Source organism: Syngnathus scovelli, chromosome 15 (genome assembly GCF_024217435.2).
Source record: "Syngnathus scovelli strain Florida chromosome 15, RoL_Ssco_1.2, whole genome shotgun sequence".
Classification (NCBI taxonomy): domain Eukaryota; kingdom Metazoa; phylum Chordata; class Actinopteri; order Syngnathiformes; family Syngnathidae; genus Syngnathus; species Syngnathus scovelli.
In genome coordinates, this window is record NC_090861.1 from 9,642,189 (window position 1) to 9,660,242 (window position 18,054).

The following is an 18,054-nucleotide window of genomic DNA, read 5'->3' on the forward strand; positions in this document are numbered from 1 at the left end:
CTGTCCCGTTCGGTGTTTTGTGAGTGTTTACTGAGTGTTTGTCCGGCAGTTTTGTGTATGTTCGTTTCGTGTGATACGTCGTGCTACTAGTGCGGCGGGCATGTTCTGCTCAACATCTGCGGAAGTGGGTTTTATGGCGTTCTGGACTTTGGTGCGGAGAGATTAAGGGCGCTCGGACTGCTTCGCCATGGAGCGACGCCGGACTGGCTTGCTCTTCCTCCCCTGGTTGGACTGCGTCGTGAGCTCGGACTGCTCCGTCCTAGAGCATTGTTGGGATGCGTCGGTAGCGGGTCTGCGAAGCAGCGGAAGAGGGGCCAGCGCGGAGACGTCGGGCCAGGCTTGCGGCCAACCCAGCTCGCCAGCCGTGCCTTCCATTCTCCTGGCGTACGTTCGTTCGCGGGACGACAAGATGGGTTGCGTTCGCCTGATAGGATCCACGAACCGGACAGTGCGTGCCTGCTGTGTGCTCGTGTTCACAGTGGCCTGGTTGACTGTCATCTTTCCGGACTCTGCTGTGCATCGGGAGCGGCTAGCGTGCTATCACTCTTATTGTTCATCTTCTTGTTTTATTTTTCCTGTGTTGTTTACTTGTATGTGCGTTGTGAACTCTGTCTTGTCACCCTGGGATAGTGAGAAACGTAATTTCGATCTCTTTGTGTGTCTTGACATGCGGAGGAATTGACAATAAAGGAGACTTTGACTTTGACTTTGACTTTGAATGAAATTAATATCTCTAAAATGAATGTTTGATAATTGGTTTCAGGTAACTACCTATAAGAGTAACTGGTAAAAGAAACGATTGATTGCTAATGGAAAAACAAGCCGCAAACCAGAGAGAAAAAAAAAAAGAAAAAAAATGAATATGTCATGTGTATGGGTTTGCGACCGATTCTTTATGTTGTACCATTACCATTGACCAAAGATTGTGTGAAATCTGTCACGTCTACTGATTGTGAAATGTACAACAGAGCGTTCTATATAATATCCGTTGAGGAAAAGAAAAGAAACCACTGCTTCTAGAGAATGTAGTAAAGCAAAATTGTATATGTATCGACACGCCAAGATCTGGGGAAAAGCTGGTAAAAACCAAAATGTCTTTAAATTTGAGAGGCGACGATAATCTGACTTTAATTGATGCAATTAGAGTCCCCAGAGGAGTTCCTGATTAATAAGAATTAATTGACCAAATTGCAGCAAGATGGGAGTCTTCCATTTGTTGGTGGTGTACGATAAACAAAAACGTAGACAGGATAAATTACATCCATCATAAAGTGCTAAAATTGGGCAATTGGACACAAGCGGGGCTTGAGGCAGTGCATGAACAGCTAGCCACAACTTCCTTAATGGCCTTCCAGAATCGCATTGCTCTTGATATGTTGTTGTCTGAGAAAGGAGGGGTCTGTGCAATGTTCGGAGAACAGTGCTGTACCTTTATCCCCAACAACACCGCCCCTGATGGGAGCCTGACAAAGGCCATTGAAGGCCTGCGATCCCTCAACATGAGGATGAAAGAGCACTCTGGCGTGGACACATCAATGTGGGACAACTGGATGCATGCCTTTGGGAAGTATAAAGCACTTGTGTCCTCAATTATAATATCAGTTGCAGTATTTACTGCTATACTCACCTTGTGTGGATGTTGTTGTATTTCATGTCTGCGTGCTCTGTTTAATCGTCTCATCACTACAGCAATATCGCCCATGGAAGACAAGATGGCCCGGGTATGCCTAATGTCTGAACGCCAACATATTGATGATAACGATGAAGATGAAATTTTTGCACTTGAGTTTACAGACTTTTTCCCAGATCTGGGTGTTTACGAATGATGATGATGCAACAATTTGGGTGTAAACATATTTGTGCCCATACCTGTGATCCGACAACTGAAAATCGAGTGAAGTGGTTGTTCTTGGTGATGAAAAACTTGAGCTAATATGTGATAAACAGGGAGGAATGTTGGAATAATTTTAAGTGAAGCTTTGGCCTGCCAGACCTGGAGGCCTCGCCTTTACGAGTTTATCTTTCCTTTTATCTAGGTTCTTCCTTTTTAGTGATAGGGATGTCTTTTGATCCCTGTCAGCCATTTGTATCCTTCCTGTCCTTATGTTGTCTGTGTGTTTTGGTTCCCGTAAGAGGCCTTCACTAACAATGAGCAGGGCTTATTTGCATAGGTGACATGTTCTTTGTTTGATTCACAGGAACTTCATTCCTTTTTATATTTAGATGTAGGTTTGGTTCATAGATTGTAGTTTATCAGACCTATTCTTCTTTGTTAAGGGTTACATACAGTTAGAAGTAGTTGCATAAAAGTTATCCCATATTTACTCAATGTTTGTTTAAGGAACTGCATACCGGTTACCTCACATTTGTTTAATGTGTGTTGAAATGTTTAGGACAAGTTACTTATTATTATTATGTGTTAATTACCAAGTAGATAAAGTTAGCAAAGGTCTAGTTGCATTTGTTCCACAGCAAAGCGGCAATCAACGTGCGTCAGGGTATTTGTTGACCTGAGGACAAGTCAGCCAACTGTGAAGGAAGACAGCCGGGGACGGCCTCTGCGGGGGGTCTCGAGCCAACAGCGGAGTGCTAATTCACACCACACTACATTCTTTTGCTAATCAGCGTTGCTACAGACACAATCCCCCTCCCTTTAGTGTAGCAACGCCTCTGTAACCAGGGCAACCATAACATTAAAAAGAGGGGCACGTGGAGTAAGGACTCAGAACTGATGGAGGTTGTAACCGAGATTGCTTTCTCTATCGTTCTCCTCGCGAGTAAACCTGTTTCTGGTTGTCTTCTCTTCATTCCAGCGAGTGATTTAATGTCTAATCGTATTTAGACCCAACAGCGAGGCAGAAAAATTAGACCCAACAAAATCTCAAACGAAAATCATCAGTATCTTCGCCAGGCTTCTGTTTTATTCCTGCCAAATGACCATAATTCGCTCGTCTTTGAAATATAGTTCGCACTCTTTGCACAAGACCATTCCATTGTGCTGCATACTCCCCTCCCAATTGATTTCCCTCAACGGGATAGGGAAAAGGCCCTTGATTATTTCTACCTGTGTAATTTCCTCTAACCTTTGCCCAGTCTTTTCCCAAGGAGGACATTGCAGCCTCTCCTGCCTCATGTCCATTCAGTCTATAGGAATGTATAATTCCAGCCATGTCCTCTGCCCATATATCTGGGTCTTCAGCAACAGGGGTAACCCCTTCAACTGCTTTTCTTGCCTCTTCCAGAGTCCATGGCCGGAAAACATATGTATGTGGGGGTTGGCCTTCGCCTACAATAGGGTTTGGCACCTGTATCATTGGGCACACATCAACATTGTCTATATTTTGAGAAAATTTAGCAGCAGTAGTCAAACTTCTTGTTTGTACAGGACTTCTAATAATGTGACCCTGACTTCTTTTGCTGTTATATGGGGGGGGGGCTGCAGGTTTGTTAAGCTTGGATACAAGTTTTGCGTACGAGCGGAAGGCCCCTCTTGCTCCTCTGCTTGAGCTGCGCCTTCAGTTTCGGCTGGAGCCATGGCCGCGGCAGTGCGCCTGCGCACTGTGGCCTCATTGTCTTCCGGCCTGACAAACATAGTCTCAGCCTCATCACCTTTCATCTTTCTATCTTTTGTCTTTTGGATTTGTTCTTTTCTCTCTTGTGAAGCTTTCAACCACATTTTAGCACAATCCAATTCTCTCTCTTTTCTTTTCTTTTTCAGTCCATTTTTCTTTTTATCCACACTCTCTTCTAAAACATCAACTACTATCTTCCACACTTCAACTCTCAACTTCCCTTCTACATACTTTTTCTTCCACTTCGGCATATATTGCATACAATTAAGAAATCTACTCGCCATGTACTTCTCATCTCCGTCAAGAGGTAGAGATTTACCATTTTTATTTCCCATCTTAATTCTAGTAATTTTAGGTTATACAATTTCTTTCTCTCAAAAATATTATTATTATTATTATTATTATTATTATTATTACTTATTTATTTCTTTGACTCTTTGAGGATCCTCAATGCAGGTTCAAATCGACCTTTCAACAAATTACTAGCCTGTATTATTGTCGTGGATCAATGCTAGAACTGCTATTTAGCAATTTATCCTACCAGTTACACACTCAATCACACAAGTTATCCCTGCCTACGCGAAGTCCTCCTTTTTTTTAAAAAAGGAGCTGCTTCATCCAGTGAGGGGACTCTACAACACCCCCCACCTTCCCTGGAAACTAAAGACAAAAGTCCCTGTCCCCAGCCCTGCCAACGCGAAGTCCTCCTTTTCTTTTTTTGTAAAAAAAAAAGGAGCTGCTTCATCCAGTGAGGGGACTCTACAACACCCCCCACCTTCCCTGGAAACTAAAGACAAAAGTCCCTGTCCCCAGCCCTGCCAACGCGAGGTTGTACTCCTTAGAACAGTGGTCGTCAAATAATGATCCACGGAGGTACTGAGATTTTAAAACAGTTTGAGAACCACTGCTCCAAAAGAGACACCTCATCCAGAGGGGGACTCTACAACACCCCCTCCTTCCACAAAACTTACTTTTTCCTGTGCACTTCTACCTTTTTACGCGTTTCACAAACAACAACACAATCACACAACTTCAGGCCTTTAACTTACTTGTCCCCTGGTTCGTTGCACTGCCGGGTCCCGTCAATCCACCTCTGTCAGACGAAGGCAGACCTAAGATGCTGGCCCAGCGAAGAATTCTCTTCCCAGGACTTTCTCCTCCAGGTCCTCTTAATGGACGCTGGCTTTTCGACAATGCAGCACGTCCTTCTTCGTCAGACAGATAGCGGGTATGAGGGGTCCCGGGTTTCGGCACCAAAATGTTAGAGATTTGCTCACTCCAACTTATTTTGCAAGAACCACACGATAGACAAGCAAGTTCTTTTAGACACCTGCAGGTGGAGAGTTCACTCGTTGAAGGAATGAAGTCTAAAAACTCTCCCTCCTGCAAGGGCATATTTATTAAGAGAAACAGAGTGGGGGTAAGAGTAGGTTGAATAGGAAGCCCTTGTGCTCTAGTCAAAACATATCAGGGGATGTTTTACGACCTTGTGGAGGATGGGACAAGGTAGGTTATTTATTACCGGTTGCATTCCAACATAATCATACGATAAGGATAATCTGAAAAACCCTAACAGTTTTTTGAGCCATGCTTTGTCTGGCCCCTCACCTAGGACCCTTTTGCCATGGGTGACCCTACCAGGGGCATGAAGCCCCAGACAACATGGGTCCTAGGATCATTGGGACACACAAACCCCTCCACCACGGTAAGGTGACAACTCACGGAGAGGTGGTGGTTGGATAATGTTTGAAAAAATGTTTTTATTTAGATTCAATAATCGTTTTGGTTAATTTTAACATCAAAAGGTGTATTTATATCTGCAGCTAATATAAGTATGACTGTTACTGAAACCTAGTTTTATATTAGATAATGTAAATTTTCACACCCTGGACCATCACTAATCAAATGCATTTTCACAACATCCTGGAACTACACAAAGGTAAGGATCACAGGTTAAATGTATTGAACAGGGATGACAATTTTCTGCGGATTTCCGTGTTTTCCAACGAAAGTATCACTTTCGTGAATCGTGTAAATCCATTGGAAATTGTTTTTTTTATATATATGGGGGGGAACGGCCGGACAGCTGGCCGGGCAATGTTAGCCTCGGCAACTCGCGAGCATTCCCCTGCCTGCCGCGATATATATATATATATATATATATATATATATATATATATATATATATATATATATATATATATATATATATATATATATGTATACGGCTGACTAGCTCAATCAGTAAGTGACATGACTTACAAACGGAAGACCCGGGTTCGATTCCCGGCAGGGGCACAATATGAGCAATGAGCGATTACCTTACCAACAGTCAGTGTGGGTCCTTAGGCAAGACCCTTAACGATACCGCCTACCTCAGAGATAATGAGAGTACAAGAAACGAAAGACATGCCGGCTCAGACGTCGCCCGGACAAACAAGGTCTGCGTCAGGTGCTGGGGAACCAGAGCACCCTGATGAAAAATGGGCTACTGGAACAAGACACAAATGGGCGAGGATGCGAGAATAAGGATCTGTTGGAATGCTACTACTCCAGCAACCCGAGCGAGAGGGGTTACATGCGGAGAATGCGGGAACAATGGCAACTTCAATACCCACAGTCAACACTATCGGCCAAGCAACTAGTAGCTCAATGTTCCAATATCCATAAACGGCACCTGCTATCACACCTCGAGATTGATGAGATACAACACAAATGCCATAGCGAAGGCCAACCAGAGCACCAGGTCAGAGACAAGTTAAATCCATGTAAAAGCCCAGAGGTTGGGTACGAAACCCCAATAAGCACAATCAAGCTGAACGAGGCAGCAACTGACCTGAAGAACAAGATCACGGTGAGAATGAATGCTCGGGAACCTAGATACACACTGCAGAGGCTAAGTGAAGTACCCTCAGAAAGTCTCCTAGAAGATGTGAATGCAGCATTGACAACAATTCCTACGGCTACCATCACTGAAACCAATGAGCTGATATACACCTCAGCAGCAGTGATCCTAGAAATGCTTGGCTACAAGAAGAATGACCATATGCGACCACAACAGTGCCCACCATGGAAGAGAAGGCTGGAGGCCAAAATCAAGATAGCACGGAGAGAAGTGAGCCAAATGACAGAGGCCCAGAAAGGTGCAATGAAAAAGCAAGTTCCCAAGAAATACAGCCATATGCCCATACCTGAAGCACTCGAAACTGCCAAACAAAGACTCCAAGCCTTGGCCAGCCGCCTAAAGAGGTACACAAGAGAGAATGAAGCCAGACGAATAAACAGGTTGTTCACAACACAACCAGCGAAAGTGTACGCTCAGTGGCAGGGGAATAATAGCAGAGCAGACCCACCAAGGCTGGAAACTGAACAGTACTGGAAGGATATATGGGAGCGGGAGGCATCACATAAGAAGGATGCACAGTGGCTGGTGGCTCTGAGAAAGGACCACAGCAAGCTCCCTGAACAGAACCCAGTAACCATCACAGTGGCAGACATCCAGAGAAGAGTCTCAGGAATGAAAAACTGGACAGCACCAGGCCCTGACATGATCCACAGCTACTGGCTCAAGAAACTTACAACTCTCCATGAGCGCCTGGCAGCACAAATGAACCAGCTGCTAAGGGATGGGACTCACCCTGGATGGCTAACCCAAGGGCGTACGATCCTGATCCAGAAGGATCCATCAAAGGGTACAGTCCCATCCAACTACCGGCCAATCACCTGCCTCTCCACAACATGGAAGCTGATGTCGGGCATAATATCAGATAAGATCAGCAGGCACATGGATCAATACATGAGCACTGCTCAGAAAGGGATTGGTAAAAATACCAGAGGAGCAAAACATCAACTCCTGGTGGATAGAACAGTCACCCAAGACTGCAGAACTAGACGTACCAACCTGAGCACTGCCTGGATTGATTACAAGAAAGCATATGACTCAATGCCACATACTTGGATCACTGAATGCTTGAGGCTGTACAACATCAATGGGACTCTGAGAACCTTCATCGCCAACTCGATGAAACAGTGGAAAACCACACTTGAAGCCAATGGCAAGCCACTTGCACACGTGACCATCAAATGTGGTATATACCAAGGAGACGCTCTGTCCCCAATGCTGTTCTGTATAGGACTGAACCCCCTCAGCCAAATAATCAACAAGACGGGCTATGGATACCAACTCAGGAATGGGGCCACCATCAGCCACCTCCTCTACATGGATGACATAAAGCTGTACGCTAAGAATGAGCGGGACATTGACTCCCTGATCCACACTACCAGGATTTACAGCTCTGACATCGGAATGTCATTCGGACTTGAGAAATGTGGCCGCATGGTGACTAAAAGAGGAAAGGTAATCCACACAGAGGGGGTCTCACTCCCAGAAGGAACAATAGCAGACATTGAGGACAGCTACAAATACCTTGGAATTCCACAGGCAAATGGCAACCTTGACGAGGAAACAAGGAAAGCAGCCACAGCCAAATACCTCCATCGAGTAAGGCAAGTCCTAAGAAGTCAGCTCAATGGCAAGAACAAGTCCCTAGCCATTAACAGCTACGCCCTACCAGTAATCAGGTACCCTGCAGGAATCATACGGTGGCCAAAGGAAGATATACAGACCACAGATATCAAGACACGGAAGCTCCTAACCATGCATGGAGGGTTCCATCCCAAGTCCAGCACCCTGAGACTGTACACTAGCCGTAAAGAAGGAGGCCGAGGACTGGCGAGCGTGAGAGCCACGATCCAAGATGAAACATCCAAGATCCATAAGTACATCAGGGATAAGGCCCCAACGGATCACGTGCTCAGTGAATGTCTCAGACAATGGGCATCAAAGGAAGATGAGGTGCTGGAGGGACCATCATGGGAGGACAAGCCCCTACATGGGATGTACCACCGAAACATAGCTGAAGTAGCTGATATCCAGAAATCCTACCAATGGCTAGAAAGAGCTGGTCTGAAGGACAGCACAGAGGCACTGATCCTGGCTGCACAAGAACAGGCCTTGAGCACCAGAGCAATAGAGGCCCAAATCTACCACACCAGACAAGACCCCAGGTGTAGATTGTGCAAAGAAGGTCCTGAGACAATCCAGCACATAACTGCAGGGTGTAAGATGCTGGCAGGTAAAGCATACATGGAGCGCCATAACCAAGTAGCTGGAATAGTGTACAGGAACATCTGTGCAGAGTATGGACTGGAAGTCCCAAGATCCAAGTGGGAAACACCTCCAAAGGTGGTAGAGAATGACCAAGCCAAGATCCTCTGGGACTTCCAGATCCAGACAGACAGAATGGTAATGGCGAACCAACCGGACATTGTGGTGGTGGACAAAGAGCAGAGGAAAGCCGTTGTGGTTGACATAGCCATCCCAAATGATGGTAACATTAGGAAAAAGGAACATGAGAAACTTGAGAAATATCAAGGGCTCAGAGAAGAGCTGGAGAAGACCTGGAGAGTTAAGACTTCAGTGGTACCTGTGGTCATTGGAGCACTAGGGGCAGTAACCCCCAAACTGGAGGAGTGGCTGAAACAGATCCCAGGAAAAACATCTGACATCTCAGTCCAGAAAAGTGCAGTACTAGGAACAGCAAAGATACTGCGTAGAACCCTCAAGCTCCCAGGCCTCTGGTAGAGGACCCGAGCTTGAAGGGAAAAAGAGACCACCCACGGGGGGTGAGGAAAAGTTTTTTTTTTTTTTTTTATATATCGGACTAAATGTCGCTCCGGAATATAGGTCGCATTAGCCATAAAATGCACAATAACGTGAAAAAAATATATAGAAGTCACTCCGGAGTATAAGTCGCATTATGGGGGACATTTATGTAACAAAATTCAACACCAAGAACAGACATGAATGAGCAACAACAGGCTAAACCAGGGGTGGGCAAACTTTTTGACTTGCAGGCCGAATTGGGTTCTAAATTTTGACCAGGCGGCCGAACCAGGAGCAGATGGATGTAGTGTTTGTGTGAAGTAATATAAATGACATGTAAAGGTCATTGCATAAAAGGTTTTTACTTTTAGTAGATACTAAAGCATGGATATTAAAAAAAACTTTTTGAAAATAAATGCATTTATTAACAGCATCAGAAATAAATTCACCAAAAAACTACTATCAGTGATTCTTATTAAATACAACACTGTTATGATGAATAACATTTTCCATCACTTTAGCGATTCTTATTAAATATGACACTGTTATGATGAATATTTTCCATCACTTCAACGCCTGCAGGTCAGATTTATGAAATATGTTTATCTAATGAGGCGAAATCACATCCAACGGCAAACATTCTGACCAAATACATTATCTTGAAGAATCAGTGAAAGAATACATCTAAATAAAGTAATAAAGAAATCAATAGTATTGTTGGTTTCGCTTTTTTGCCAGTGCATCATAGTCTGGAGTAAAATTTGTTGTGGTAATTCTTAGGATAGAGCCGAGGTGTCGGTCCGTTAACCTAAATCTGTGACGGGCTTTGTTGACGTTCATGTGGCTGAACGTCTTCTCACACACGTAGGTCGAGCCAAATTGTCCACTCTTTTTTAACATTCGGCACTCAGTGTCCACCTTTCTTTTCTTCGGGCCACTCATTTTAATGGAAGGATTCCAGGGGAAGGTTTGTGGGTGGCATTAGCGTAAAACTGTATCTGAAAGCTCAGCGCGCGAATTACGAGAATACTGACGTCACAGCCTACGCTCGAAATTCGGCACTGATAGATGAAATAGAGCGCGGAGTGCGCCGCATCCGTACTACTGAGTACGCGCACGCACTTGTGAGTGTGCACCGTGCTTTCTGACACGGCTCCCGGGAGTAAATGCGCGGGCGGGCGCTTCCCCATCTACTGGGGAAACATAGTAATTGCAGGGAAAATGACCCCGCAAAAAATTAATAATACAATTTATTCAGGGTTGATGGGCCGGATTAAACGGCCCCGTGGGCCGGATGTGGCCCGCGGGCCGTGGTTTGCCCATATCTGGGCTAAATGATAGGTAAGCTAACGTGACATAAACACAAACGAAGGGCTGAGAACTGGCCTGACGTAACATTCAGAATTATTCAAATAACTATTACATAAATAACACGTTTATAAAACCATCTGTGTCACTCCAATTCATTAAATCCATCGATCGTCCTTTATGTCAACAATGGGTGCGCGGTGCTTGCACTTCAAAATATTCCACAGGCCCTTATAACGATATATAAATTATATATCAAATAACTATTATATACGCAATAATATTATCAAACCATCTGTGTCACTCCAAATCATTAAATCCATCGATCAAATTCCTTGTCCTTTGTCAACAACGCCGCGCGTGCGCCCTGATGTCAGCCTCGTCGTTATTCCACAGATCTAGTATATAACTATATTGTAGCGTTAACAAAGTACAGGATAGACGTGGGTTTGGTAAATGGCTCTTTATTTAACAAAACAAGAGTTCAATGAGGCAACTACTGAACTGTAACAATAAAACCATATACAAGTTGCTAAACGAAATAAAGTATATCAAATAACTAACATAAATTGTTCACCGCAACACTTCCAGGCGTGTGGCGGCGTGGACTTCCATCCCCGGAGGTGGCACTTCCAGCCACGGAGGTGGAAGAGAGCTCCGTAGAATAGGACTGGGCGTGCGTAAAAGCCATGTCCGAGCCCCATCCACCGTCCCCGGACAGCCACCTGGCCGAGCACTGGCCCCCGACTTCCATTCACGGAAGTGAAAGAGAGCTCCGTAGAGTAGGTGTGCGTAAAAACCATAATAGTTTTTCAAACCTTCTGTGTCACTCCAAATCATTAAATCCTTCAAACTCTTCGTCCTCCGTGTCACTTACAAACAAAGCCGCTAATGATGCCGGTAGTACGTGAGGCACTTCGTCATCCCGTGATCGAATCTTTGTCCTTTATGTAAACAACCGCTGCGCCGCGCCGCGCTACTGACGTCACTTGACATTCAAATTACAGTAATCCCTTGCTACATTGCGGTTCATTTATCGCGGTTTCACTTCATTTTTATTTTGAAAAATTGTGAAAAAATTCACATTTGAGTCGCTCCTCAAGATAAGTCGCCCCCCCACCCAAACTATGAAAAAAAATGCAACTTATAGTCCGAAAATTACGTTTATATATATATATATCCCGCTACTTTTCTGTGCTTTTTTACATTTGCCATTCTCATCCCTGATTGAAGAAAAGCTCAATGTTGAATAGACGTCTAGATGTTCAAATGATCACTAGCTATTAGCGCTAATAGCTATTAGCCATCATTCGAATGTCTACTCAATAAACGTCTAAAACACATATGTCAGAGTTACGGCCCGATGATATTTAATTACCATTAGATCCGGCCCGCAGGCCACAGCCGCCCGCTGGTGTTTTGCACGCACCAACACTACATTTCCCACAATGCAACGGTAGCCCGCGATGTCACTGCAGCTCGCACAAGCGGCTTCATAATTCATCAGTAGTCAGAGCAGAGTTCAACTTTCTGATACCCCCCTCCTCAAAAATGGCTAAATGTAAGGTGGACGCTGAGAACAGGGGGTTTCAGGCCAGGTGGGAGGCAGAGTACATGTACATGAGGTAAGAGGCAAACCCGTGTGTCTTCTGTGTGGAGAAAATGTCAAAGTCAAAGTCAGCTTTATTGTCAATTTCTCCACATGCCAAAGACACACAAAGAAACCTAAATTTCGTTCCCCCCTATCCCACGGTGACAAGACATGGCCCACAACACACAAACAAGTAAACAAGTATAACAACAGCGTGCTGAATAAATAATGAATAAATAACACAATAAATAAATAAATAAGAGGAGCAAAAAAAGGAGCAAGTGCGCGTACAGCAGACATTTCAGAAAAAGTGCCGCATACTACGCAGAAGGGGGTAGCGAGTTCAGGGTCCTAACAGCCTGGAGAAAGAAGCTGTTGGCGAGTCTGGTGGTGCGGGAGCGCACGCTCCTGTACCTCTTCCCAGAAGGCAGAAGGTCAAACAAAGAGTGAGCCGCGTGACTCACATCTCTCGCAATCGAGGTTGCCTTGCGGGCGAGATGGGAGGTGTAAATGTCCTTCAGGGAGGGGAGCGAAGCACCAATAATCTTACCAGCCGTATTCACTATGCGCTGCAGGGCCTTCAAGTTCTGTTCAGTGCAGTTACCACCCCAGACAGCAATGCAACTGGTGAGGACGCTCTCAACGGTGCCACGGTAGAATGTAGACAGCCTGAGGAGCACATGCACGCCTGAGCTTCCGCAGGAAGTACAGGCGGCGCTGAGCTTTCTTTGCCAGTGACGAGGTGTTTGCGAACCAGGAGAGGTCCTCACTGATGTGCACCCCAGGAACTTGGTGCAGCTCACCCTCTCCACCACAGCACCGTCGATGATTAGCGGCAGGTGTTTTGTGTGACCCTTCCGGAAGTCAACAACGATTTCCTTGGTCTTGTTGATGTTTAGCAGGAGGTTGTTGTCCCTGCACCACGTGGACAGAAGGTCAACTTCTGACCTGTACCGAGTCTCGTCGCCCTTCGTGATGAGACCCACCAGAGTCGTGTCGTCAGCAAACTTCACTATGCGGTTGTCGCTGTAGGTCGCAGTGCAATCATGAGTTAGCAGGGTGAAGAGCAATGGACTGAGCACGCAGCCCTGGGGGGCCCCCGTGCTCAGCGTGATGCTGGCGGAGATTTTGTCGCCAACACGCACCACCTGAGGCCTCTGACAGAGGAAGTCCAGTATCCAGTTGCAGAGGGAGGTACTGAGGCCCAGCTCGTCGAGTTTGCAGATGAGTCACTGCGGCACAATGGTGTTGAAGGCAGAGCTGAAGTCCACAAACAGCAACCTCACATATGAGTCCTTTCTCTCCAGGTGGGTGAGGGCCGAGTGGAGGGCAGAGCAGATGGCATCCTCAGAAGACCGCTTGGCACGGTACGCGAACTGGAAAGGGTCAATGATGGGGGGGAGAACGGATTTGATGTGCTCCATGACAAGCCGCTCAAAGCACTTCATGATGATGGGCGTCAGTGCACAGGGCGATAGTCATTGAAGCAGGACGGTGCAGGTTTCTTCGGCACAGGAACGATGGTGGCAGCCTTGAAACACGAGGGGACGATGGCCTGCTGCAGGGAAACGTTAAAGATGTCCGTGAAGACACCCGACAGCTCCCCAGCGCAGTCCTTCAGCGCTCGACCCGGGATGTTGTCAGGGCCCGCCGCCTTACGGGTGTCAATAGCGGCAAGTGCCCTCCTCACACCGTCGGCAGAGAGGCGCAGGTGCTGCTCATGTGGGGGGGGGGAGTGTTCTTCAGCGGACAAGTGCTGTTCTGGGCGTCGAAGCGAGCAAAGAAGCGGTTCAGATCGTTCAGCAGACGGACGTCGCCCTCACAGCTCCTCGGCGCGGGCTTGTAGTCCGTCATGGTCTGAATGCCCCGCCAAAGGCTACGTGCGTCCTTGCTGTCCTTGAAGTGGGTGGAGACCTTGCACGAGAACGCCTTCTTCGCTTCTTTGATGCCTCGGGACAGGTCGGCCCTCGCTGTCCTCAAGCCAGCCTCATCCCCTGCTCTGAAAGCCTTGTCCCTGGCCCTCAGCAGTCTGAGGACAGCCCCTGTCAGCCACGGTTTCCAGTTCGCGCGAGTGACGATGGATTTCGAGCAAGTCACATCATCGATGCACTTCGTGATGTAAGAGGTAACAGAGTCAGTATATGTCCGTCCGATCGTTGTAGGTGGCTGCCTGCTTAAACAAGTCCCAGTCAGTGGTGTCGAAGCAGTCACGAAGTGCATCGGAGGCACCCTCAGGCCACACCCGAACCCGCCTCCGAACCGGCCTGGATGCCTTCACCAATTGTCTGTATGCGGTGGCTGTAATGAAAGAATTAAATTTAAGAAGGCACTATCAAACGTCTAAGAAACACACAGACAAAGACAAGAATATAGAATATGAACAAAAGCTACAGAAGGTGGAAGAATTAAAACGAGGCCTTAAGTCCAGACAGGCTATGTTCACGTATGCTAAATCACAAAGTGAGGCTGCTGTCAAGGCTAGCTTTATTGTAGCAAAAGAGATCGCAAAATCAGCCCGGCCCTTTGCAGAAGGAGAGTTTATCAAAAACGTGTTTTGAGCCTCAGAGCCTAACCCCGAACATTGATGAACTTGTACAAAAGCTGAGACACCTCTAAGTATCAGGCTCAGCCTCAGAGAAGTGAGCATCACAGAGCAGTAACCTATTTTCCGTTTTTTAATTCGGTTACATTTTTACATTTGCTTCTACAAGACGTGATTTTTCTTTGAAGAAAGTATTGTTTTGTCTGTGTGCCATACATTTTTGCATTTTATTTATTTATTTATATTTATTTTTCAGTTGAATGGACTAAGGGAAAATTGCAGATAAGAGCCATGAGAAAGAATACAACTGAATTGATTAATTTATTTATTTTACAATTTGAAAGCAATGACCGGTAGATCATAGAGCAGCACAATAATAAATTTTCAGTTTATAATGCATGCACTTTTATTTATGCATTTATCTTGATATTAAGAAACACATTTTGTTTTTAAAACAATTTAATTTTTTGCTGTTTGGCTGTTGAAAATGTTTTCCCTTGAAGTTACTGACAGAGCCATAACAAAATATTGCCATATTCATTTAATCATTAAATAATGTACACTGTGTTAGGTCTTAGTTCAATAGGCTATGTGCAATCATTCCGATATATTTTAATAAACATTGAACCAGTCCGGCCCTCGGCTTGTAGCAAATTAGTTTTTTTGGCCCTCGGTGTGTTTGACTTTGACATCCCTGGTCTAAAAAAACTTTCACATATAAACGTCTAACAGACGTCTATCCCTTAGACGTCTAAAAAACTTTCACATATAGCCGTCTAATAGATGTCTAATAGACGTCTATCCCGTAGGCGTCTAAAAAAGTTTTACATATAGACGTCTAATAGACGTCTAATAGACGTCTATCCCGTAGACGTCTATACTATAGACGTCTAATAGACGTCTATGCAATAGATGTCTACGGCATAGACGTCTATTTTTATTACACTTTTAGGCCATTTTTAGACGTGTTTTAGCCGAGACGTCTGGGTAGCATATAGACGTCTAATAGACGCCTATTAGACGTCAAAATGCTCGCAGGGATGTTGGTTACAGTAGTACATTGCCGATGTAAGTGGTTCCCCTAACAAGAGACATGACCGATTACATTTGTATAACCTCTAGGACAGTGTTGCTCCGAGTGTTTGTTTACCTTACTGAGGTCCATTTTTGCTTGTTAGCACGATCGCGAATTAGCATCTTTCTGCTAACTCAGTTTACGTGACCGTTAGCCTGCATAGTACTTCCAGTACCACTGTTATTCACCTACAGTTTAACACAGCATTCGTGAATTTAATGTCATTCACGGTAAATGGTTATTTACAGTGTCTGAGTTATATTTACATGATGTTAATTTGTCTTTATTTCTTTATATTTCAGAAACTGCTTGCTGGATTGCTCGCTTGCTTGTTTTTGTTTGCCTAAAATTTAGGCAAACTCATTTTTGTTGCGGGCCGCATCGTCGTCATAGTTTTCTTAAGAGGGCCATTGACTGTCAACCCAAATAAATGTATGAACGGCTCATATTATATACACTAGAGACTACTCAAATTGATGAATAATAGTTTTCAAATCTGAAACAAGTAAATTGTTGGATTTTGTCCACAATTTAGGGAGCGCGTTATCTGCGCCTCACAGCAAAAGCCATTGCCGATCACCTGTTATCCAATTTACTCACTGCATGCTCGTTTGATTTCTTCAGATTTAGGAAAATGCTAAGACACTAAAGCAGAAATTAGACTTACACAGGTTGGTTGAGTTCAATCACAATTCTTGTTCAAAAAGCTCTGTTTTCAGGAAAGTACAATACAGCACTGGGCCCTTCAAGAGCAGAAAGTCTCCATTCAGAAAAGGCAACGTTCAAGGTTCTTTGGTTAGCTTATATCAGTTGCACATGCCAGTGTGGGCCGAGTTTGATGGGTGATGGGTCTTTGGGGTGGGGCAAGTTCGCCATGGGAGTGGGTGCTGGTTATGGGCAATTCGGTGTGTGTGGGGGCTGTTGTCTTCCATCCCGTCTTTCGGCCTTGGCGATCATCTTTGGCCGAGTCCTTGGCTGACTCCCTCTGGCACCTGCTGGTTTTATCTCCACGTGACCTTCCTGTGAACATTCTTCTCCAATCTTGGACATACACTGTCGTACCTCATTCTTTCTTTGTTAGGCAAAATATTTCCCTCTGTGCAGAGCGTTCAGTAGTAATCAAAAACTGGCGTCTAGCATGAGTCAAAACATAAGATACAATCAAGTACTGAACGGTCAAGACGACTCTGGCCGTGTCCATGATTTAGAGAAAAAACATCAGGCATGCATTACACAGTTCCTTAAGGGTCATTAAGCTATATAGGCAATATATCAAAAGTCATTTGTTATTTCAAAGTGCTCAGAAATATATATCAGATCATAAAGTTATAAAAACCTTTCTCATTACCATTTATCAAAAATGTCTAGTTATGTCTTCTTTATTGATTTGGTGTGTAGGTATAATTATAAGTGTTTCTTTTATTGATTTAATATGTGAATATACTTTTCTGCTTATGTACTTTATTCAATGATTATTCAATCTGTTTTTGTAGCTAGGTAGGACTTTTTGTATTTCGACCCCATTCCTTCAAAATAAAATTAAAATATTTTTAAAAAAATGAATAGTGAAAAGAATTCTAGTAATATTTTATTTTAAATTTTTTTTTTTTTTTTTTAAAAGTGTAGACAATTTGCAATTTTCGTACTGACACGAATTTGATTTGTTTTTGCGGGCCACATAAAAGGATGTGACGGGCCGTATCTGGCCCACGGGCCTTGAGTTTGACACCATGCAGTGGCGTTAAATGATCATTTAGGCCCTAAACAGTCGTTTAACTCCACTGCATAACTGCATGGCATGATAACAAAGTAAACCAACAAATCTTCACTGATGTCCAGCGTGTTTTCTGACTGAAGCCCTATAGTGGTCAATTACGTTAAAGTCCAGCATTAGAGGTCGCTATCCTCAACAGTCCCCGTCCCAAGTGCAGCGTGTCTGTGTGAGCGTTTGCGCGCGTGTGTGTGGACAAAAGAATGTCGTGGAAGAGCAGACGTGGGGTGGGGAGCATTCTTTTGGAGACTGGATCCCGGTTGTCATCTTTGAAGTGGATGCTGGGTGAAGAAAATTGTGACTCTCCAGGGGTCCTTTAAAGAGAACTCGTGGGAAGGACGGACAGCGGGGGTTTTGTCACATGTCAGGCTCCTCTCGCGCACGCGCACAACTTTGCGTTCACACAATCGGACGGGGCAGTCGGGACAAAACCAACCACCCTGCGATCAAGTGGACATTTCAGCGGCGGGCAAGAAAGTACTGGAGTGATCATTCACAGTCGACTGTGAGCGGTACTGCAGCACGGCGTG

General features: G+C 44.9%; 1 protein-coding gene across 4 annotated transcripts in view; it reads left to right on the top strand.

Moving 5' to 3' along the window:
* LOC125982495 (StAR related lipid transfer domain containing 13a) overlaps positions 1-18,054 on the top strand; it is a 63,261-nt gene that overhangs the window by 21,247 nt on the left and 23,960 nt on the right. For 2 of the 4 annotated variants that reach the window (XM_049743136.1, XM_049743137.1), the window contains one exon: positions 5,185-5,277. The exons of 1 other annotated variant lie outside the window; for it this stretch is intronic. In XM_049743136.1, coding sequence (XP_049599093.1) covers positions 5,235-5,277 — 43 coding nt within the window. In that variant the 5' untranslated portion in view covers positions 5,185-5,234. Of the gene's footprint in view, positions 1-5,184; positions 5,278-17,926; positions 18,037-18,054 lie in introns of those variants that run through there. One more of the 4 variants, XM_049743133.2, reaches the window with a different exon arrangement.